Raw genomic sequence first — 24,543 nt, 5'->3', positions numbered from 1 at the left:
TTCCTTCCTGAGTTCCTATAGTGCTTGGTTTCTACAGTTTTTTTTTATAATAATGGCCTTACTGAGATATATATCATATGCCATAAATGTCACCCTTTTAAGGCAGATAATTCAGTGATTTTTAGTATATTCACAGAATTGTAAAACCATGACCATAATTTAATTTTAGAACCTTTTCACAAAAAGAAACCCCATACCCACTAGCAATCACTCTCAATTTTCCCATGGCCCTTGATAACCACTAATCTTTCTATCTCTATAGATTTGTCTATTCTGGACATGACATAAATGGAATCATACAACATGTGGAATTGTGTGACTTGCTTCTTTCACTTAATGTTTTCAAGGTTCATCCATGTTGCAGCATGTATCAGTACTTCATTTCTTTTTATGGCTGAATAACATTCCATTGTATGGGTATACCACAATTTTATCCAGCAGTTGATAGACATTTGGGTTGTTTTCACTTTTTAGCTATTGTGAACAATGCTACTATAAACATTCATGTACAAGTTTTTGTGTGGACATATGATTTCAATTCTTTTGGGTCTCTAAAAGTCATTTAAAATCTTATTTATATCCTGCCTTGAGTTGTTGCTTTATGTGTATATTATGTAGTTCCACTAAATTATCTGCCTAGGACAGGGCCTATAAAGCTCGCTCTGTCCTGGAGAGTTTGCAAGCCTGTCTCATTTATTATACTTCCTGTTCTCCTCTCCTTTACCACATGTACCATCTATAAATGTCATCATTGCCATCATCACCACCACAATAAAAATTACTAAGAAGTATTGATACATGGTTAAATAATATTAGGTAGTAAATTCAGAAGGATGAGATACACTCATATGTATTGATGTGGAAAGATCTCTAATACATAGTGTGAAAAGAAAAAAGCAACTTGCAGAGCAGTACACATAGTAGGATCTCATTTGTTTTTATACACACACACATACATACATACACATAACACACACATCACACACACACACACACACACACACATCAGTGTTTGTATGTATGTATATGTTTGTATATAAATACCCTGAAAAGGAAAGGATCCCAGGATATACACCAGTCTGTTAGCAATGGTTTCCTTAGAAAAGGGAAAAGGAATGGAAGGTGTAGAAAAGGAAACTTTGTATTTTTTCTCTATATATTTCTAATTTTGTGTCTTTTACAGTTAAAATATATTTTTATATTATTTGAATAATCATTAAAGAAAAAGTGTAATCACTTTTTGGAGAAAATAACTAATTTGGAGAAACTAAAAGGAAAAGACAGAAAAAGGAAGAAAAATATCAGGAAGGAGAAGGGCATAGATATTGTGGCATGTAGAGCAGAAAGTTAATCAGAGCCTTAGTAATAGAATCCTATACAGTACCACATTTAAATAAACACAAAAAATAGACATCTGTGCTGCACAGCTCTGTGCAAACATACTAAAAAACCATTGAATTATACATTTTATTTTAAATAAGTAAAGTTGTATAGTATATGTATTATATTTTAATAAAGTTACTTAGAATAAAACAGGCATCTAAAGTTTTTAGCTTTCATTTCTAGAATGCTGTTTATTTAGGAAATTTAAAGCAACAATTGAACTTATTTGTAGGGACTTCTCCTGACCTCAATAATAGAGGCAGAGTTGTCAGATAAAATACATGATTCCCAGTTAAATTTGAATTCGAATAATTTTTTGGTATATGTATGTCCCATATAATATTTGAGACATATTTCGGTCACATGCATAAGGTAACTTTAGCAAAATCACCTAGGCCTATCGATGTAGAATGTCAGCAGGGGATCATTGCTGAGTGTCTCTCACCAGCAGCTGGGTTTAATTGAACTGGGAGCCTCGTGGTATAAGTGGGCCTTGACTAATCTACTACTTGGAGACTTGCACTCCTGAAGATCATCTCACTGCTCTTGTTTATCTGGAGAATCTCATTTGTGATTGCTTTCTCACTGTGAGCAAGGATATATTTTCCTAGAACCTCCTAAGCCTAATTTCTAAATGGCCTTTCTTCTTTGTTCTTTCTTCTTCCTTCTTCTTCCTGGTTACTTACCTTTTAGAGTGCCACTTTCTCTCCTTTTACAGAGCTCATTTTCCTTTTTAGTTTTTGTCATTTCCTTATCTAGGCTAACCTCCACTCTTCTGTAGGTTCCACCCCCAGAACTTGAGGTTAAATTACATCAAGACTGCATAAGAGCTAAGTTTTTCAACCTAGCATTTGAATCAAAGCTCTAAGGACATCCTTAGAAGCTTCTCCTGTTTTGACATTTCTCTTCTACTACTATCCCACCAAGTGATTGAGTAGAGTTTGCCTCTGTAGACTGTGGCTTTTGTGTCCTTCATTCTCTACTGGCTGGGTCAGCATAGTACATCCACAGGAGATAGCTGAAAGTTCAAAATCTATTTTGGGCACAGACAACTGTATCAATGATGCTTATGGAATCTCCTTGACATAAGGTAAAGGACAAAAAAGTATCATTTAATGAGCACTTTTGATGTGTCAGGAATTATGTAGGAACTTTACAATTACCATCTCATTTAACTCTCACATTAGCATATAAGGTAGATTTTACTACCCCATTTTACACATGAGGAAACTAAAGCTCCCAAATGAAAAATGACTTGTTCTAAGTCACTTAACAATTTGGTCATAGAGCCCAGTCTAGAACAGCTAAGACTTTCTGAGCATTTTTAATATACCAGGAATTGTTCTAAAATGCTTTGCATGCCTTAATTTATTAATCCTCACAGTAACCTTATGGGTAAGTATTATCATTTCCATTTTACGGATGAACAAAATGAGTCTCAGAGAGGTTAAGTAACTTCCTTAAGGCTACCCAGCTGGTAAGTGGAGGACCGAGACTTGAACCTTGGTAGCATGACTTGATTGCCTATGTTCTTAATCACTATGGGAGCCTGCCATATTTTTAAACTCTAAGCCCACTGCTTATTTTATAATATTAGGTTGCCTTGCTTCACCAAGATGTCTGGCTCTTTCAGTTCAATGTTTTACCACCCGCAAGCCAGCTCCCAATGTAAGTCTTTGTGAAACCAGGCCTTTGTTGAACAAACCATAGAATAGTTTCTAGTAAAAGATGTATTTTCTGCAGTCACCAGAGGCTAGAGCTAGGTGTTTGTCCCCTTGAAGTCCATATCCAGGACCTCTTCTAGACTCTCTTTGTCTAAGCTAATTTCCAGTCTTCTGTAGTTCTAACCTCTCATCTGTAATTTATACTTTTGTCACTTTTGTTTCAGCCAAACTTTGAATTAACAGTGGGGAAAACAGTCATCCCAATATCTTCTCAACAGTATTCACAAGCCCTAGGGAATCTTGAATTAATCTTATATTATCCAGTCTGAAAACATTTTTCCTGCCTTTATTATTTCAAACATGACTGGCTACTTTCTTTTCTTGAGCTTGTCTTTCTCAGACTTTTAGCTTATCCTAGATGGTTGTGCAAACTGAAGTTTTAACCATTTTTCTCATCATTCCTGCTTTTTTTGTTTTTAAGAAGCATCTTAGAAAATCTGACTTTCTAGCCCTTGATTCCTCTTCCCCCAACCCTTCCCCGGTGAAAACCCTACTTTCCTTTTGCCTTCTTCTTTCTTGGAAGTTCTGGTATCAAAGAGCCAGAAGTAGGTGAAGGTCAATCCTGTCCCCACTTTCGAGCCTCAGTCTGTCTCCACCAACTCAGGCTCTGAACTTTGGGATCTACCTGCTTTACTTTACTCTTAAACTCAAAGAGAGAGGTATGTATTCAGTTGCTCTGCGTAGCCTGGACTCCATGTATCCCCGGGGGCTGGTGGGCTTAAGAGAGAATATTCTGCTGCATCCAGATGAATTGCCAGGAAAACCTATTAGATCTTTATTAAGTTAAAAAATAAACAGTGATATCTAGGATTAAATGTAATAAGAAAATATTAGAACTTTATAAAGAGTCATAAAATAATATTTTTGAATAAATGGAGGGGCCATACTGATCTGTTAGGTATAGTTGGAGGGGCAAATGGTTTGGGAGAGAGTGATTTTACTCATCAATACCTGAGCAAATTGAATATGAACATAGTAGAAAATTAGCCAGCTCAGGGGTTGGATAACCTCAATACTGATAGAAACATGAGTACTGCTCTGGTACTCTGCTCTGATCAGGCAGCTGTCTAGGCCTCTGAGAAAGTCTCTGCACAAAGGGCATAGGCTATGCAGCAGCTCTAAATCCTAGATGCAGCGAAGTTATCTGAGGCTAACATGTTGCAGTGTTTGGATAACCCAAACTACGGTGGTTAGCAAAGGCTCTTATATCGCAATGTTGTAAGCAAGCCACTAACTAATCAAAACCAGGCATAACAGAACATTCTATCCATACCATCTCAATTTTTCCCATCCTTATTCAGCTAAAGCTAGTAATCACAAGAATGAAACAAAAAGAAAGAAAGGTACTATTCCAGGGGAACAGACTATAAGCTTCATACTATGTGGTAAACCTAACCCAGGGAAGACTCATAGCCACTTGTTTATGTTTTGCTCGCAAGGTGATTATACAGACATGATCATCATGCACAAAGGAGTGGCTACTCCAGGGTATACCAACAAGTCTCTTTTTATCTCTTTCACAAGGATATAGTATGTCACAGGGTAGAGGACTAATAGTGCAAAAATGTCAACTCTTTCCAAATTAATCTGTGTAATCCAAATCTGTGTACTCTCAAATCCTTGGGTAAAAGTAGCTAAACATTCCCAGTTTCACCTTTCCCACAATTTATGCAAATCCTTGAACTTCCTCATAATTCTTTGTTTTTATACTGCCCAATGAACAGACTTCAGCCCCTTAGATATTTTCTATAAGAAATTTACTCAACGTTCTGACTTCATGATGTTTAGTAATTTTGCTTAAAGCTAGAGGAGAAATGGAGGAAATTACAGGAAAAACCATCCAGGTCCCTATCTTATCATTGCCACTCTCCTCAGCTATCTTTCAAAAGTCTATGATCTTATCTCCCTAAGAAATGCAATGTAGTTTCCCACGCCTGACTTTTTCCATGGGAGGGAGCTCTGCCTCCTCTAATAACCTATTTTTACTCCATCCCCAGGATTCTAGTGAATAAATTTTTCTTTGTTTTCATCTCTAATCAAAACTCCAGTCTTGAGGGAACTGGACAAAGTGATTTTGAAGTTTATCTAGAAGAGAGAATAGACAAGAATAGCCAAGAAATTTACTACTCTGTATTAAAAGTTAAATAATTTAAAAGATGGATAGTACAATGGAACATAATACAAAACCCAGAATCACATTCAATGTTGGACTTTAGTACATTGTAAAAATGACATTTAAAACCAGAGTAGGAGGAAATATTTGCCAATCATATATCCGATAAGTGACTTCTATCCGGAATATATAAAGAACTGTTATAATTCAGTAATTAAAAAAATAAACCTAGTTTTAAAATGGACAAAGAATCTGAATAGGCATTTCTCCAAAAAAAGATGTATAAACGTTAATAAGAACATGAAAAGATGCTAAAGATGCTCAACATCATTAGGGAAATGCAAATCAAAACCACAATAAGATACTATTTCACATCCACTAAGATAGTTAAATTAAAAAACACAAGCAGTAACAAGTGTTGGCGACGATGCCAAGAAATTAGAACCTTCATGCACTGCGGATGGGAATGTAAAATAATACAGCTGCTATGAAAAACCCTTTGGCAGTTCCTTGTAAAGTTAAACATAGAATTGCTATATGACCCAGCAATTCTCCTACGTATGTATGTGCCCAAGAAAAATGAAAACATGTCCACGCAAAAACTTGTACATGAATGTTCCTAACAGCCTTATTTATAATAGCCAAAAGATGGAGAAAAACCCAAATGTTTATCAACATAGGGATGAATAAACGAAGGTGATAAATCCATACAGTGGAATATTATTCAATCATAAAGATGAATGAAATACTGGTACGTGCTATAACATGAATGAACCTTCAAAACGTTATGCTATATGAAACAAGCCAGTCACAATAGGCCACATGTTATTCTATTTATATGAAATGTCCAGAATAGGCAAATCTATGGATGTAGAAAGTAGGTTAGTGTTTGCCAGGGACTGGAGAAATGTGGTAATTGAGACTATGGATATAGGCTGCCTTTTGGGGGTGATGGTTGCAAAACCTCATGATGTACTAAAAAAAATCACTGAATTGTACACTGTAAGGGAGTAAATTTTATGTTGTGTGAATTATATCTCAAAAAAAAAAAAAAAACCCAAAACACTGAACAGTTGCAGGGTCATGTTTCTAGAACCTGGAACGAGAGACTCCTCTTAGAAGGCTGAGACCAGTGAGTTCAAGATCAAATAGGAATCTGTAACCTAGAGTAAGAATCTTTGAGGATCAAGGAAGGAAATTTCTTTCTAATCTTGAGAGACATGAGCTAAGGAGGACTTTAGAGGGCTTGGAAGAGCTTCAAAATAGACATTCAGTATAACTCAGAGGCAGAGGTGTTCCTAGAAATCACTCTCTGAGGAGACAAATTCTTTGTAAACACAGTCTAGAAATTTCTAGGACTATTAAGGGTAAAAGGCTTAGCAGTAGTGTCAGCCATCAGGCCAAATTCTAGGTTGCTTGGTATACGTACTATCCAGGATCAAGAGAAGTAGGAAGCACTTGCACCATATTGTCCAAATAATTCAAGCATCTTCTCTTCCAGGACTGCTTCCTTACTCCACTTTCCCTAACTTCCATTCCCTCTTCTGTGTACCCCTAATGCCATATTCTTGCCTATATCACTGCCCTTACATTAGGTTGAAGTTTCCTTTTATGTTTGTCTTCCCCACTGGGATTAGGAATCCCAAATTGGTCAGGGATGATGTAACCCTGACATAGCTCAGGACCTGACACCTGCCAAGAACTCAGTAAATGTTTGTTGAACCAATGAAGAATTGAAGAGACTACAGGAATATTTGATTCAGAGAAGAAAGGTCCATTGATAATATATATTTTCAAGACTTTTCATAACATGATAATGGGCTCACTATTTGTAATAGTTCTTAACACCTATGTGTTTTGATGCAATGACTTTGTCATGTGTTGTAGTTATCAGGCTCACTCCTACTAAACTACGAGTCCCTTGAAGCCAGAGACACCATTTTACTCATCTTTTGGTCTCCTTACAGCATCTAGCACACTGGTTTCTGTGCAATAGATGCTGAGTAATGATTTATTAATTTAAATTTAGTTAAGCAAGTTTAGTAAAAGCTGCAGAAAGAGATTCAGATATCTTAAAATAAACATGATCTACGAGGGAGGGCTGGGTTTCTGTGTTTGGCAGTAATGATACAGGCCATCCTATTGTCTGTGGAGACACAATCTAGGATTAGTGGAAACATTAATGGTGGAGAACTCAGAAATTGTCCTGTTGCCTTCAGAAAACTTGAATACTTGAGGATTTTAATTTTTATTATTTATCTTGATTCTGTGAATAAAGAGACAAATTCCCATTTGTAGACATATTCTCAGCGAGAAAGTATGAGGATCCCAAGCCGATCTGCAGAGGGACATCCTTCTTATTATTTCTCTTTTTCTCAGAACAAGAGAGATACCTGCAAGCCAACAACAAAGAATTCAACACTCTGTTTGGATATCCAGTGAGTATCAGGTCTTTGGCTCTTTCAGGACGGGACTGGAATCTTCAATATTCCTCTTTGTTGGTGGGGCAGGAACTTCTTTGTAGATGTGGATCTTACAACTTAGGTTCTACTTTATTTCATTCTCCCATAGAGTGAGGGCTGGTGCAGTGAGGGCTCAGGACTAAAATTAATCCAGTGACCTAGGCTCAGGGGAGAATATATCTCAGAGTTGGGGTTTTATATATAACTCCTAGAAAAGAGATAATGTAGCTTTTTCTTGCACAAATGAAGGCATAGTTTCACAATTTTATTTTTTCGCTTTGACATCTGTTTATTACAATACATGTAGATCTTCATAATTCATTAAATAGTGGCAGAGTTTTCCATTGTATTGATATACCTTAATTTATTTAACCAGTTTTCTGTTGATGAACATTTAAAATGTCTTTATTCATACCTTCTCCAAAAAAAAGTCTCCAGTATTTTGCTATGATAAATGGTCCTGAATGAACCATTATACATATATTTTGGCACATGCGTGTGAATATATCTTATGAGTTTCCTAGAAGCGAATTGGCTGGGTCAAAAGGAAAATATATTAAAATTTTTGATACATATTGCCAGATTGCCCTCTAAAAAGATTACATCCATTTATATTTCTAGCTATAGTAGATACTGCTCACTTCTCCATATTCTTGCCAAACCGAGTGTCTATCGGTCTTTTTCATCTTTGCTAGGCTCTTAGACGAAAAATGATATTTTGTTATCTGTCTTTCCTTAATTTTAAATGAGACCAATAATCTTTTCATATAAATTAGTCTTTAGCATTTCTTTTTTCTTTTTTTTTTTTTGGAAACTGCCTATTAATGATCTTTTCCCATTTCCTATTCGATTGTTCATTTTCCACTTATTTATTTATGAATAAGTAACTCAAAAGAGAGATATATTGAAAAGTCTTGCTCCAATACCCCATACTTGCCCACATCTGCTCTCTATAGGGAATCACTTTTATTAGTTTTTTTTGCATGTATTCATCAGTGCTTCTTTGTGCAAATAAAGCAAACACAAATATATATTCTTATTTCCTCACTTTCTTACACTCTTCTGAACTTTAACAATATGCCTTGGAGATATTTTCATAATCATCTTTTCATAATAACTTTTTCCTTTCTTTTTTCAGCTACATAATATTTTCCATGCAGATTTAGCATAATTTATATAACCAGTTCCTTATAAATCAACATCTGGGTTGTTTCCAGTCTTTTACAATTACAAGCAATGCTTTATACATGTTATTTTGTGTACATGTATATATACAGCAGGTCCTCAAATAATGCTATTTCATTATAACGTTGATGAAATGCCATAGGAACTTAACTGTTGTTTATAGCAATTTATGGTAAAATTGGTTTTGTTATACATTGTTTCACTTTAAGCTACAGAACCTATCAACAATGTTAAGGGAGAGTTTACTGTAGTATAATTATAAGTATATACGAATATAGCCATACATATTTGTAGTTTCTGTAGGTATCAGTTTATGATTTCTGAGTTAGAGAGGTTCTGGAAAATAACATTTGGAATTTGACCCTCCCCGCCCCCCACACCCCCACACACCTCCTAGACCTGCATAAGGAGCTTTGTGGTGCAGTAAAATTAGATTTGGCCTCAGATAGACCTGAGTTTGAGCACAGTTCTCCTCCTTACTAACCTTGTATACTGAAGTGCATTAACTTCTTCGATCTTCAGTTCCTTATCTATAAAAAGGACATCTATAATAATGTTTACCGTACGTGGCCGTTGTGGGAGTTAAGTATACTTGTGAAAAACATTAGTTCTCTTTCTCCAAGAAACTATTACCCCTTGAAAAAAGGATTCAAGTCTCACTGAATCTGTACCCTCAGTTCCTATCACAATGTTTGACACACAAATGGCATCCAATAAATATATGCCATGAATAAACAGATAGTTAATGAATAAATAGATTTGACAGATTCTTATATATTTAACAACCATTTCATTTTCTTGGCCTTACCCATTGCTCATTCTCCTTCTATTTCCCTAATTTCTTCCACTTCTACTCCTTTTCCAAACTTCTGACTATCGATTCCCATTATATCCTTGGCCTTCTGTTCTCCTCTATTCTCCATTTAGCCATCAGTCAGTTATGACTGCCCAAATAAATAGCCCAAACCAAAATCCACCACCTCTATCATGCTTAAATTTTATCACCCGTGCCAAAAGAACTAAACACTGAGAAAGTTCATAGTTAAGCAGATGTTCTACATTCTTGAGATATTGCTTCTGGTTTGACCTTTAAGAGAAGAACAAAACACTCTCGTTGCCAAGTTAGTAAAGAAGTACTGATATTTCTATCTTAAAAAAGAATCGGCATGGCTTTTGTCTTTGTTTGCTGAGCAAATGCTACCCAAGTGATGAATAGAAAACTGAAATACATTAATTAGCTATAAAACCAATGGAAAATCCATAATGAAGGCCAGCTGCTTCAGTAAGGCAAAAGACCAAAAGGTCTTTGGGTCCAAGTATCAGAACCATCTGGACTTAGATGTCAAGATATCCAGAGTTTCTTATGATCAAAGAGAATCATTTCAGTGTTAGAATAATATATTCTCAGGGCTGGAGTGGTCCTTCCTTAGAGATCATTTAGTTAGAACTCCAAGGCAAACCTATGAGCTTCTCTGAGATAGATCTTGTTTGCTTCTTTCTCAGCCTCTACTAGTATAGTGAGCATAGGGCTCTGAACAGAGCAAATCTTGAGAAATGTATAGCATTCGATTGATTACTAATTGGAAAAATTATGGAGAAAATAATGGGAAACATCAAAGAACTCTTAGTTTTAGCTTGAATCTCTAAACTTCTAAGTGCTAAGCTATTCCAGCTTCTCTTCCTTTCCTTGGGAAATAGACTTTGGGCTTTAGCCTTCCTGGGCAAGCTTCAGCCTTAAGGCTGAATGATTTGGGTTCTTCACAAGGACGCTCTGTTGCCTTCCCAAGGCAAAGCCCAGCAGGATCCTTCATACTTGAGCAATATCTTCCCTCCAGGCTTGTAGGTGGGTTCATTCTTTTGTTTTGGCCTTATGGATGGAGGAAGTAGAAAAGAAGCCCTGTTCTTAGGGAATTTATTTGGTTCTGAAAAAGGAAAGTATTTGGATGGCTGCACAAGTGGCGTGAGTCTCAGGGAACAGCACAATCCCAATTCTGCAACTAACTGTGGTCTTGGACAAATAACTTCATTGCTTCAATTTCCTCATCCTCAAAAGGTGATGATCATATGGTGCTCTCCTCATAGTGTGGTTGTGAAGATTAAATAAATTGCTACATATAAAATACTTGAAACTGTGCCTTATACATAGTAAATATTCAATAAGTAACTTTTTATTGTTGATTTTATTATCATTATTATTATCAATAGCATCAATAAACAAAGAATTCTATCCAGAGCAGAAATACATTCTGCCTCCCTCCCAAAAAACCCATATTAATTGATCTTGGCATCTTTGCATCCTCTAGACCTCTCTAGGCCTCAAAGAAAAGGTGGGGGCAGGCAAACACTTTTTCCCTCCCTCCCTTCCTTTGGCGGGAGAACTGTGGCTTTTGACCCTTTCACAGAGTGGCCTTGTTTCTTTTTGTTAAGACTGGGAGGTGGGGGAAGCAGGGGGGAGGTATCTTTTGTTCCTCTAATCGTGCTCATTCTCTTTTACTCACAGAACAATACCATCAAGACATCAAAATATAGCGTCTTTAACTTTTTACCCATGAACCTATTTGAACAGTTCCAGAGACTTGCTAATGCGTATTTCCTCATTTTGCTCATCCTACAGGTATTGCCTTTTGGGGCCTTTTCCACAGAGTATTTTATCAATCTCTCTGGGTCAAGTTGTGTAATCAGTTCCTTTCTTCTCTAAACTGGAGATGTCTTCCTTCATTAGATAATAGGCAAATAGATGGCTGGGATTTCAGCTCAGTCCTTTAGAGTCTCTGTAGTAAGGATTAGCCAGAATGAAACAAGCCTCTACAAGAGGAAAGAGACAAGGTCAGGGACCTAAGGAAGGGGAGCACCCTCATTATGGCTGCATGGCCACAGTTCAGCTTGACCATAGGGGGCCACAGAGTTTTCACCCCAACCACAGTTGCAACTCCGTTCCTCCTCCTCTTTCCAGCCTTCCTGACAGAAATCTAATGTGCAGGAGTACTGAGGAAGGAGAATGGTTTAGAAAATAAGAGTACCCGCCAGGGCAAAGAAGCAGGGCAGGGTAATCCCAAATTGGGAGAGAAGGACAGATCATCTCATTTCCCATTGTGCTGAAGGGGTGTGGAAGGCTGTGTGGTTTTCCTGAGTCCATCTTATGTCTACTCTTACCCCTCTACCCCAGCATCTTCATTATCCCAGGAGAAATGGCCCTTTGCAGTGGAGTTCAGAGCAGATAGGTAGCAATTTAAAGTCTTTTTTGGTCCTTTCTTGGGAGATGTTTACTTATATTTGGGGGTTATACGAAAGCTACAAAAAGGTAGAAAGCAACTAGGGTAGTTGAATTTATTATGAACCTATGGAGGTAAAAATAGCTGTGGGGTTTGGGAGTGGGAGAATATAATGTCCTTTAAACTTTCTGACCTAAGTTTCTCTCCCCTTCCCTCTCACAGCTGATTCCCCAGATCTCCTCCTTGGCATGGCACACAACTGTGATACCCCTGATGGTGATGTTGTCCATAACAGCAGTGAAAGATGCCATTGATGACCTGGTGAAGTGGCTTTTTGGGCCTCTAGTCTCTCACTGTACCTAGTGAGGGGCCTACAAGGGCTTCCCTAGAACTACGTAGTGCTAGGCAGAAGCACTGAATGGACAGAGATGTGTCCTTTCCTTGTTTCTTTATCTATGCCAGAGGAACATGTAATTTTCTTAGGCCTAAGATTAGCGGTCTGTGCACAACCAGAAAGGGGCAAAGCAAGGCCTTTCCCTTTCTTCCTACTACCAGCACTTTTATCCCCTTTCTAGGCTTTTTTCAGTCTCTTTTTTAATAACCCACCTCTTCTTTCACTTGCCCTCTTAGCTTTCTCTGGGTTGGTTCTCATCTTTCTTTCTCTATTCCCTCTTCTCCTATTTTTATATCTATCTTCCCTTTGTTTTCTGTTTCATCCCTCTTTTTCCTGTTCTTATCTTCCTTCTCCCCTTTCCACATTTCATTTTTCTTCTCCAACTTTCCTTATTTTCCTTCCCAACATTTAATTCTATTATGTAGGTACAGCTGGGAACCCTCTGGTTTGAGAAAGCCTCAAAATGTAAGCAGAGGCTGACTCCTTTCCTAGCCTTGGAGGGAGAAACTGGCTCCCAGGGAGTGCTGCATGCATGGCTTTCTCTTTGCTCCTTACAGGCATGGCCCTGGATCCTCACCCTCATCCTTCTATACAGGGTAAGGGTGAGGACCCAGGGCCATGCCTGCTAGTGGGATTTGAGATGCCAGTCTCTTGACCTACTTGTAACTTCTCTCTAAGAAGTCCTGATTTTTGTCAGAATAGATTTTTAGACTAACATTTGAGAGCAGGGTATTTCTCCAGCTCTTTGACTCTGTAGCTTTTAATACTCAGAATTAGCACATGATTTAAATTTGAGTCACAACTCAGATGTGCAAAGATGAAACTTTATTCCTCTATAACTAAACTCAATATAGCTTATAGCTACCACCCCCACCATCCCAATCCTTTTTAAAGAGCCAGAGACTTAACTTGCGAATTCAGGATAACCCAGTGACTTCTGGTTTAGAGCTCAGTCTCTTTAGGATAAATATTCTGACAAATTCGAGATTCCCTCTGCCTCCTTCCCAGTCTTGCCCTTTTCCCTGATGTAAGTCCTAACATTAGGACATATCTTGTATTTTCCTCCTTCTATTTTGTCTTTAAATAGATGACCTCTATTTCTCTTTCTTCATTTTATCTACTTTAGAAGTTTCCATATGTCAGCCATGGTTGGGGGTGGGGATGGGAGGCGGCAGGGGTGGGGGTGGGGGATGGGGCACTGAGGATACTTAGCTTTCCCTAGAGACTCTAGTCCTGCCCATTGTTTTGCATTCTCTCCTTTGTGGTTTTTGGTATAAGTTGTTTGTTCTCATCCTCCAGACTTTGGCCTTTGATATTTAGAGCCAAAATTTTCTCTCTTTCTTCTCCCTTGATTCCTTTTCTGACCACCCTTTTCAGCTTCTCAGAGACAATTAGCCTCTTGGCCTGGTTTTAATGGTAGAAGGGCTTTGGGAGATAAAGGAAAATTACAAAGACAGTGAACTATCTTGGATACTATTTCAAAATATTAACCTTCTACATGCAGTTTGCTCTATGTCTATTTCCTAAACATTTTCTTTTATAATTTTAGAAAAGGCACCAAAATGACAATCAGGTCAACAACCGTTCTGTTCTGGTGCTGATGAATGGCAGGTAAGTCTTTCTAGGGAAGCCAGTTTAGGTAGGCCTGCTCCGGGAGAGGGTTGGCCTTGCTAACGCTTGATGTGCTGGGTGCTTTGGAAAGGTAGTTCAGGACAGTGTAAAGAACCTCGGGTTGAACATAAGAAGAATTTGTTTATATAGCATACCCTGAATGTACCATCTGACCTCAGACCTCTCTGGGCCTCATATTTCTTATCTATAAAGTTGAGGACATGTTTCCTACCTTAGAGGATGCTTATGAAAATAAAAATGAAATAACATGTGTTAAAACAATTAATATATTATGATAGCAATATGCAAGTTTTTCTTATTATTATTAGTGTAGTGGTCAGTTTGGAGACATCTGTCTTTAGAACGTCAATGGATTCAGACATGGTTTATTGGCCAATCTGTTGTAGCCTTTGACCAGGCCATCTTTTTGTTAACAGTCTAAAGTATTGGTATTGACCCCACTGCTGTGGTGTTTGGTCATAGCTTTCTAAAGTGTTAGGTCAGTCTACAGCCATGCCACCCTGAACAAGCCCGATCCCGACTGATCTCAGAAGCTAAGCAGGGTCAGGCCTGGTTAGTACTTGGATAGGAGACCACTTAGGAATACCAGGTGCTGTAGGCATTAAAAAAAAAATAATAAAATAATAATAATAACATAAATAAATAAATAAATAAATAAATAAATAAATAAAAATAAAGTGGTCCGTGTTTATATTTGGTGGGGTTCTGCAAAATTTTAGCAATTTACATTTGGCAGGAATGGAGGGGAGCAGGCATAATTCTTATATAAGGCAAAATATGAAGACTATCATAAGAGTTACAACAATTTATTATAAGAATTAATAAAAATGAGCAATCATAGCTGGCTAAAGAAATTAAGGAAAACTTTCTGAAGGAAATGGTTTGTGCTAGGCCCTGAGGGATGGAGAGGAAATCAACAAATAGAGATTATACAAAAGGAAAAGTGACCAGTTTGTACAGAAGCATGATTTCAGAGAAGTACAAATCTGAAGGAATTCATGATTGAGGTCCAGTCTTTTTTTATGGTGACTTTACAAAACACCCAGTAGCTATAGTTTTAATCATATAATTCTATTATGTCAAGTTCTCAGGTATCTAATCCTTGTATTTATTGTGGTTACTGATTCTTAACTCATGGTGGATTATTTCTTCAAGTGTTTTGATCCATTGAAGCCTCTCACAAAATACCACCAAAAAAGTCAGTTGTAATTAAAAAGAAAATTAAAAAAGAAAGGAAGGAAAGAGAAGAAAAAAGAAAAGACAAAACTGAGTGTTTTAGAAATTTGCAAGGCTAAGGAGTTACTGAGCAAATGAATTTAGTCAAATGAACTCCCCCAAGTAACTTGAGCACTTGGATTTTATGAGATGATTGGAGAGGAATTTGTCATAGAGTGGTTTTATGGTGGGAGTTCACAAGCAGGGCCCTGATTAGACAGTGAGTGTCTGATTAATGGAACACTTGAGGTGAGGCTGGTTGTTGAAACAGTCTGTATTCCAGAAAGTGGCTTTATTTTTCTAGAACACATGGGTCTGAGAAGAGCTGCTATTGAAAAGGTTTGTCTGTTTTACAAGTTGTGATTTCTGTGGTTTTTATTTTTCAGTTTTGGTTACAAGCACATCTTGAGTGGAACTTTTTGGGAATTCTAAATGACTGGAGTTCAGGTTGTATTCTTCTGAGGGGTTTTGTGTTTGCTTCTGCCAAGTAACTCAAGGGTATCACCTACGCCCATACCTCATGAGATTACAGATTCTCAGGGGAGAATCCTCTACTTCCCGAACCTTCCAGGGTAGAAGAGACAAACTTTCTTGCCAAAGAGTTTATTTATTTATTTTTTTGAGTTGATTTTTTTTTAAAACACCGCCTTTTCCCTAATGGTGTTGCTGTTTCAGAGTCCTGGCTCTATGTTCTTAGTTCCAAATTACTGCCTCTCAAGATCCTAAGGCTTTATTTCTTGTCCCTCTGATGGGATAAATTAAAACTTAAGTTACTAATTATTAAGATTGGCAATTCCCTCCCCCACTCAGGGCAAGTACAGCTTCAAAACATGCTTACTTTTCTGGATTTCACTCCTGTCTTTTTTTCTGTTTTCTTACTTTGTAGTAAGCATAGCCTTGATTTTGAAAGAATATTGGCTTCATTTTAGCTAGTATTTCTAAGTATTTGTAGCAGGAAAAGTACCAGTGTGTTACAGAACTCCAGGAGGTACCATTCACATGAAACAGAAAATAGAATATGAATGGTCTCCTCTGGAGTCAAAGTGATGCCTTGTCTAGCTCTCTGACCAGATTTTCTAAACCAAAAGTTAGAATGCAGTGCTTGGAAATTAAAAATGTACTATATGGCACAACAGAATTGAATATTTTAAATCAGGAGGGACTATCTCTCCTTTTACTAAATCTGGGACGTGGTTGTTACAGTGTCCAAGAACAAATTAGTAATAGTTTGACCGCTCCTTACGTTACAAAATCTAAACTTTGGTTTTAAAAACATATATAACAATACATAATACAAACATAATATAAACATACATAATACAAAATTTTAAAAATTTTGTTTTAAATAATATACCAAAAATTTTTTTGTCTGAAAAACATACATTTCAAGGTTTACATACATGAACTTTTAAATCTCTGGGAGAAGCCAGACTGTTTGTCATATCATGTTCTACTGGTGAAACTCATGGCAGACAGAATGCCACAGAGCTAGAAAAAGTGAACATTGAATCAAGACAAAATTAAACACTCAGGTGTTTTTCTCTAAAGCTTATAGCAACTGCCCTTTAGTACTGTCACTTAGATTTGAACATTAAGAACAGAATAAGTAAATGTATTGGGATTTAGCTGCATAGAGATGACACTAGAAACCAAGGAAAAGAGGTTCAAGGATATATAATGATTTTGCAATAAGGACTTATGTTTACATATAATATTCAGAGAAAAATTAATTTGTAATAAGATTTAAAGAAATACAATCCTGGAATTGGAAAGAAGTTATCTAAAAGTAAGAGTGAAATTATACAAAAGGACTGTTTGTTTGTTTGTATAAAAGAAATTTCATCCTTCCCAAAGAAGCTATCTTAGTAAAGGTGTTCTGGGAGCACCCATGCTTTTGTGTGTCTGGCAGACTAGTGATGTATGTCATGTCTATAGGTAATAGGGCTTCATTCACTGGTGAAATGGGCAATGATCTCTAGATGTACCTTCTCTTTCCTAGCAGTTTAGGTGTTTGGCATAATATAATTGTTCCTAAGGGGTAGCTCATATTTCCAAAATGCTTGTGGCAATGCGTATTATCTTCTTTAGTTCTTTATCAGGAAGGATTTATGGACTCTGTGTAGTTGGAGAAATTGAGCTACAAAAAAGAGGAGAGAAGAGAGCAGTATTATTGTAGAATTACTACCAGTCTGCCTTTTATGGGAAGTGGAGACTTGAGGGTCAAAAGTAATCCAGTTTTAACATAAATAAAATTGGTACAGCTACATGATAGACCCCATTCCAGCTCTCAGAAAGAATGAGCCACATCTTCTACAAAAGCTCTCTAAGATGTATTAGTACATGAAAAATGCAAAGTGCGGAAAATTATGTATTAAGTATATAGCTTTTAAAAGTATATGTTGTATGTGAACATATATATTGTATCTATTTGGGAAGCAAAACTAAAATCTGGAGAGAGAGGAGACTTTACTTTTTCCTTTTACACACTTTATGATTTGAACTATTTTTTTTACCACATGCATATATTACTTTTACTTAAAGAATAATTATGTACGTGTATGTTTACATATAATTTTATAGAGTTTTAGAAAACACTTATAGCCTGAAGTCAAGAGCAATGGGGCCCCATTCTTGATTGGAGCAAAGATGCATCATAAACTAGTTTGGTCCTCCCCTGAGCCTTGACTTCATCTCAGCTTTTTTTTTTTTTTCTTGATTGTCAAAACAGAACTTTGGGGGAAATTCTCAGAGCAGGCATTCAAGGATTATTTTCTTACAGGATGGAGGAAAACAAATGGATGAATATTCAAGTGGGAGATATAATAAAATTAGAAAATAACCAGCATGTCACAGTGAGTACTTCTTTGGGCTATGGCATTTTCTCTTTTGGCTTGAGCAAGTACAAGGAAACCCTCTTAGCATTTCTGCTACCACTGCTTTCAGTGACCTTCATCTGCCTCATTTTATATCCGGGTATCTACAGCTCCTGTGATAAGGACCTTGTTCTTGTCCACCTCTCACTGTCACTACAGGTTATGTGGGGCTAGTTTTAGGAGAGGGCTGCGTGGTAGCAGTGATAAGTCCTAGACAAAGAGAGTAAACCAAATGTCTGTAAAATTCTTACAATGAACATCTATTCCTGTGGTACTTGCTTTTGTCATACCATGTTAAAAGTCTGCCTTCCTGCTTTCCTCCCCTTCTGTGGCTTTTCTGACCACCACAGGCTGATGTACTATTACTCTCCAGCAGTGAACCCTACAGTATGACCTATATAGAAACAGCAGAACTGGATGGGTAAGTATTCCCTCCTAATAGTCCACTAAGGTGACTGAGCCAGCTTAGAGTGATTTCTCACTAAGGGAGGGTATGATTCAGAGAATGAATTTTATTCTCACATGGAAGAAACAAGAGACTAAAAATATCCAGGTAAGAGAAAATAGAAGGGCAGACAGTATAGACCCCAAGTCTAAGGCTGAGCTCTCAACAGCAATAGTTGAGCATCCACTGGATGCAGAACCTAGGCAAATAAGCTCCATAGTCTCCATCTTTAATCTAGAGACACTCTGTTTGCGTATGTTCAATAATGCTGAGTGGCGGGAAAGAGGTTAACAGCTGGAAAATTTCAGAATAGAGTTTCAAAGTTTCTAGGGGGAAAATGAGTTTAGAGGTAATTATTTACTGATAAAACACCATGTACTATGAAGGATTTAAGGTAGAAATTCATTAGCATACAAAAACTAAGCTCTTAGGAGGATAGAGGCCATCTTGAGCGAGCTTGTCTTGTAGAGTTTTGTATGGATCTACATTTTTACAAACTCTTCCTTTTGGTGCCCACAAGCTTTGTGAAATGTGGCTTCCATTTTTGCTTCTTTCTCTGTGCATTCCTGTATCAGCAAATGGTTAATTGGGATCCCTTCATGAGTATAAGTATTTATTAGGTAAAGAGTATGTTTACTTGAAGGCATGTGCAGGTTCTTATTAGGACCTACTCCTAATATTTTGTGGAGGTGCCTCCTCCACAATATTTTGTGATGTCTCTTCAGCTTCTCTAGAGCATCTGTCCAGCAAGAACTTAAGAGTTGGTTAAAGTAATGGTGGCGTATTACAGGGAGTGAGAGGAATGAATGTACTAACACTAGCTTCCTTGTAGAGCTATCCCACCTCAATACTGTCCTTGAGAGAAAATCGTGGGAGTGACTCTTATGGCTCAAACCTAAAGCCCAAGTTCTTTTGGCATCATTTATTTTCTAAAACTCCATGAAGAGTAAGAGAAACTGGACCTGTGCTGCTATTGCGTATGTGTCCTGTATGCTGGTGACTCTGTGTCCTTACTCTAGTGAAACCAACCTGAAAGTGAAGCAGGCCATCTCAGTGACCAGTGAAATGGAAGATAACCTGCAGTTGCTGTCTGCCTTTGATGGTGAGTTAGGATATAGGTTTTTCCACCCAAATTTTTTAAAGTAGAAGACTGGTTAAGTAAAGTATGGTATTTTTCTACAGTGAATTTCGGTATAACTTTTTACAAACAATATTCAAGTTGATATTTATTGAAATGTAAAAAATATTTACAACATATTAATAAGTGGAAAAAATATTAAAATAGATTATGCATAGTATATAGAACATAAACTTGTTTTTTTAAACCTATGTTTATGAGTACATGTATAGGAAAAACTTGGAAGGATGTACTTCAGAAGGTTAATAGCACTTATCTCTAGACAATGGGTGAATTTTACTTTTCCATTTAGTATTTTATACACATTTATAAAGAGCATATTTTACTTTCAAAATAAGAAAAAGTCAAATTATTTTCATGTAGAAAAAAATACTAGGTTTGCTTTAAGTAGGGTAGTTTTATAATTTCTTCAGATTCAGACTCATATGATCTGGCAATACTGATAGTGATAAGTTATCATGTGGGTTTTTCTCATCCAGATGACCCATGACTCTTTCTGGATAACCCATGGCACAAACAATTACTCTTCTTTGATGCCTGGAAACCTTTATCTACCTTTCTAAAGGGAGTTGGTGAGAAATGGGCAGCACCTGAGAGAGGAAAGGAAAAAGATGTGTATTTTGAAAGAGGGATGTTAAGCCTCCTTCTATCCTGTTAGGAAAGGCCTGAGATTACAGAACCAAGACTTTAACTCCTTCATTTTTCTTTAGGAGAAGTGAGGTGTGAATCTCCTAATAACAAGTTGGGCACATTCTCAGGAATACTGACTTATAGGGGAAACAACTACATCCTGGACCATGATAAGCTGCTGCTTCGAGGCTGCATCATCAGGAATACAGATTGGTGCTATGGCTTAGTGATTTATACTGGTACGTCTCTCTGAGCCACAAACAGGCCCCCAGCCTACTGGATTGAATTCATGGCCAAGCTGTGGGTACTCAATTTTCAAGATATATGGCACTCAGATATGTATCAGAATACTATGGCTTTGAGACAGATAGAAAGGGAGGTACTTGGGTAGGTGGGTGGGTGGATAGGTGGTTAGGTGAATGAATGGATGGATGATTTAAGAAAAAAACTTTTTTCTTAGGAAAAAAATGACATTTTTTTCCCCAAGCATTAAGCTACCAACGTATCAGCTCTGTCTTTGTTAGAGGAAGGCTCTGTGTTCCAAGATCACAGGGCATTCATCAGTCTTTCCAACCATATCTGAGCACAAAAGAAGGCATACGTATAGAAGTACACATAGAATTAGCATGTGAAAGGGGAACTTGAGAAAGAGGAGAGTATACATGTGGATTGCTTCCATGAGGAGAGAATAAACAGTACTCATTATAGAGAAGAGTATAAAGTGTACTGTAAAAGGTTCATGCCAGAGAAAAGGCACATGGGGATTACTAGCAGTGGCCCCTCTTGAGATGTCATTTAGAACCATAATCCTTTATACCTAGCGAGAGATTTTCTTGGGTTATGATTTGATTCAGGAAAATGGAGGAACCTTCTGTACTACCTTGTGCCCTCGGTGACATTGGGCATTGTTGACAACCGTAGTGAGAAGATGGGTCTCTGAAGGCAGCATTGAGGAAAATTTACCACAGCGAATACTACTCAGCTCAGAGCCCCTCTTCTGGAAAATTCATTCTTAGACATGGAGATCCTAGATGCCTCACTTCTGTGGAAAATAATGGGACCTAAGCCCTAGAGAGAAGCTTAAGAATTCAGAGAGGCCTTGGTAGAACTTTCTTCATTAACTCTTGACTTATAATGGCACCTTTTAGGCTGCCTAGTCCCAAATTCAAAAGATTTGAAGTAGACTTATTTTCTTCACTGTACTTAAGCAGCTTACTCACACATTTTGCCACACATAAAAAGCTCATTTTTCAGCAAAAATATTTTTTCCCTAAAGCAACAGCAGTGAGGTTACCAACCAGCACAAATTTAGTTGTTTCCCTCTGACTCTTGGTTTCATGGTAGCAAAAAATCTCAGGCTTTGAGAAGCTCAGAACGGAGAACTGATGCCAGCTAAGAGCCTCTCAAGGTATACAGTGCAGAATTGAGTTGCTGTTCCTGCCACTTGATTCCTGAGTTCTACTGTGATCCCCACATTCTTCTTGAAACATGGGATAGGATCAGTCTTTCTCTGAGCCCCTAGAAGATACTGTCCCTTGTAGCATTCAGTCTCTCAGCCAAATGTCTCATTAGTTCAAGCCCTTCAAGGAATGCTTAAAAGGAAAGAATGGCATAGTTTATTGCTGAATTCTCAGTGTTCGTTCACATACCAAGAAAATTCCAACTCCCCCATATGTAAACATTGATGAAATTCCTTTATTAGAGTACGTGTAAAAATAATAATCAGATGGTAAAAGGCCAGAGAAATTGCTACTTCCTTCTAAACCTCTTATGTTTTCTCTGCAGCTGTATCTCTGGTCAGTAATTTCCAACTCTAGTCCCAGTGGCCGTTAAAAGTTCTTTACTGCTACTTACTATCTGCCCTGTCATGAAGAAATATGGAGTCTCTGTCTCTCAGCCCCAGAGAAGTCTCAGCTCCCCAGCTTTCACTTCAGAAAAAAATCACTGCCATTGCCTTTTCCTTTCTCCCTTTCCCGATTAGAAACTTTAAGTAGAACCTGGTCCAACAGTGGGTTTCCTCAAAAAAAGGTGGAGATCTTTTTATCAGAAAAGCTCTTTTCTAAGCTAAATAACCAAATGGTGATGAGAGAGAAACTTATGACTCTTATTCTGACTTAATTAATTCACCTGCGAAAGACTATACTATCTAAGGTGCTGCAAAGAGAGGTGCTGCACTTTGCAGAAGTAGTTGGGATTATTCTTACAAATTTTTTATTCTTTGAGTTATTGGCACCAACTATGCGCCTTTCTCTAGGGCTTTATCCTCTGTCACTGGAAAGAGGTTTGATTAAGTGATCATAAAGGTACATATCAACCCAATTTCAAGCCTCTTATTATATTCAGTGATTCTAAGAGCTGATGTCTCCCTGTTTCATTTAGGGCCAGACACTAAATTAATGCAGAACTGTGGAAAGTCCTCCTTTAAACGGACACACATAGACCGTCTCATGAATGTCCTTGTGCTCTGGGTAAGTTAAAGACTTTTTTCTGTGTCTTTACAAATAGACATACTTCCCTTCTTCTTGTGGAAGTAACTGGTATTTCCAACTTGGAATTTAGTTGTTTGAAAGTCTCAAGCAGTTTTTAGGACCCCACATACTAATGTCTGAAGCAGAAAAGAACAGAGCCAATTGGTAAGGGATTCTCGAGTTTATACCTCTGTTGTGGAAGATAGTCACAGTTTTTTAAGATGGATCAATGACCCTGCTTTTGAAATTAAGACATATTTTTATTTTCTCATAATCAGTTTTACTCATGATCTCTTTAATAAAACCTTACCTAGACTAATAGAACACATTACTTAAACTGATGATTTTCAAACTCTCTTTCTTTAGTGGAATCTAAGGGCTGCTGCAGGGGGAATTTTGTTCTGGCCTCCTCATTCTAAAGTTCCCGCTTTCAAAAGAGCAGCTTCACATTTATCTGTTCTGTGAGATTTCAGTTAGAAAATAGAGGATTCTACTGCTAAGAAATGCAACTTGAAAAGCACTACAATAGATAATAATCACCCTTGATAGTAGAAGTTTAAATTGAAGACTAATTAATCAATTACTTCATTTCCATGCTATCATATACAGATTGCCTTTATTTTTGTTATACATAGACAAATTAATTTCTTCACTTATACAACTTCTTTGCATAAACAAGCGGTTCCCATGCTATCTATACTTAATTACATGACTTTTTATTTTTATTTTCACTCCTTACACTCTGAAAATTCAAAAATGTTTTTTTCTTTCTGTACATTCTCACAAACATCTGAATTATAAACTTCCTGTTCTCCATTATTTATAATGGGAAGTATCACATTTCTTTTTAAAATCCTTTGGATTTAGTAAATGGGGTTTTATAAAATTAGGACAGTTTATTCAACTTTAGATAGTGGAGACCAAAAACTGGTGTCCACTATCTTTCCCTTCTACCAGTGTTTATATAGCTTTCAGCAGTTAAAACAAAATGACATTTCCTGGTTTCTTAATGAGGAAGATAATCACAGTTGAGAATTTAGGAAGGCAACATAAGCAAATATGCCTTTGACAATATTAGGAACATATGTCATTAAATGGTAAGCTAGATCATTTAGCTTAGGCTTGTCTTCAAAACAGGATGTGTCTCAGAAGGTTCAACTACTTGTTTACCTATCTTAAGGGCAGTGATAATACTTGACATCTGTAGAGGGATTTTAACTTTTTAGAAATTTCCACATCACTCACTAACTGCAGCCTAACTACATCCATGAACAATAAGCAAGTATTTTCCCTATTTGACAAACATGCAAATTGAGATACAGTAAAGAAAAGTATAATAAATAATGGCAAAAATAATGGCAAAGACAGGTCTATGACTCATCAAGTCAAGTCATATTTATTCAGAATCTATTACGTACCCAATATGTACCAGATGCTTTACATATGTAATTTTATTTAAGTCACATCTGTCCATCTAGGCATAACTTTTCAGAGTCAATGCTGTTTCTGCTATAGTTGCTGTCTCCCTGGAGAGACAAAATTAAAACACATGACAAATCCTGTTTAACATGGCAGATTGACCATATGTGAAGAAAATATAAAATTAAAAAGAAGATCCTAAAAGCTTCCAGGGAGAAATAAAAGGTCATTTATAAGGATCAGGAATCAG

General features: G+C 37.1%; 1 protein-coding gene and 1 pseudogene across 1 annotated transcript in view; both read left to right on the top strand.

The window, feature by feature from the left end:
• LOC120612874 (phospholipid-transporting ATPase FetA-like) overlaps window positions 1-24,543 on the top strand; it is a 93,592-nt gene that overhangs the window by 28,665 nt on the left and 40,384 nt on the right. Inside the window, exons 3-11 of the mRNA XM_039875470.1 lie at window positions 7,600-7,658; window positions 11,368-11,481; window positions 12,302-12,400; window positions 14,023-14,084; window positions 18,100-18,172; window positions 18,544-18,614; window positions 19,658-19,740; window positions 20,487-20,645; window positions 22,786-22,874. Of these exons, the coding sequence (XP_039731404.1) occupies window positions 7,600-7,658; window positions 11,368-11,481; window positions 12,302-12,400; window positions 14,023-14,084; window positions 18,100-18,172; window positions 18,544-18,614; window positions 19,658-19,740; window positions 20,487-20,645; window positions 22,786-22,874 (809 nt within the window). The remainder of the gene's footprint in view (window positions 1-7,599; window positions 7,659-11,367; window positions 11,482-12,301; window positions 12,401-14,022; window positions 14,085-18,099; window positions 18,173-18,543; window positions 18,615-19,657; window positions 19,741-20,486; window positions 20,646-22,785; window positions 22,875-24,543) is intronic.
• On the top strand, window positions 14,588-14,706 carry LOC120613026 (uncharacterized; annotated as a pseudogene).

Source organism: Pteropus medius, unplaced genomic scaffold (genome assembly GCF_902729225.1).
Source record: "Pteropus medius unplaced genomic scaffold, Ma_sr-lr_union100, whole genome shotgun sequence".
NCBI lineage: Eukaryota > Metazoa > Chordata > Mammalia > Chiroptera > Pteropodidae > Pteropus > Pteropus medius.
The sequence above is the reverse complement of the archived record's forward strand: the minus strand, read 5'-3'. Positions and strand labels throughout refer to the sequence as shown.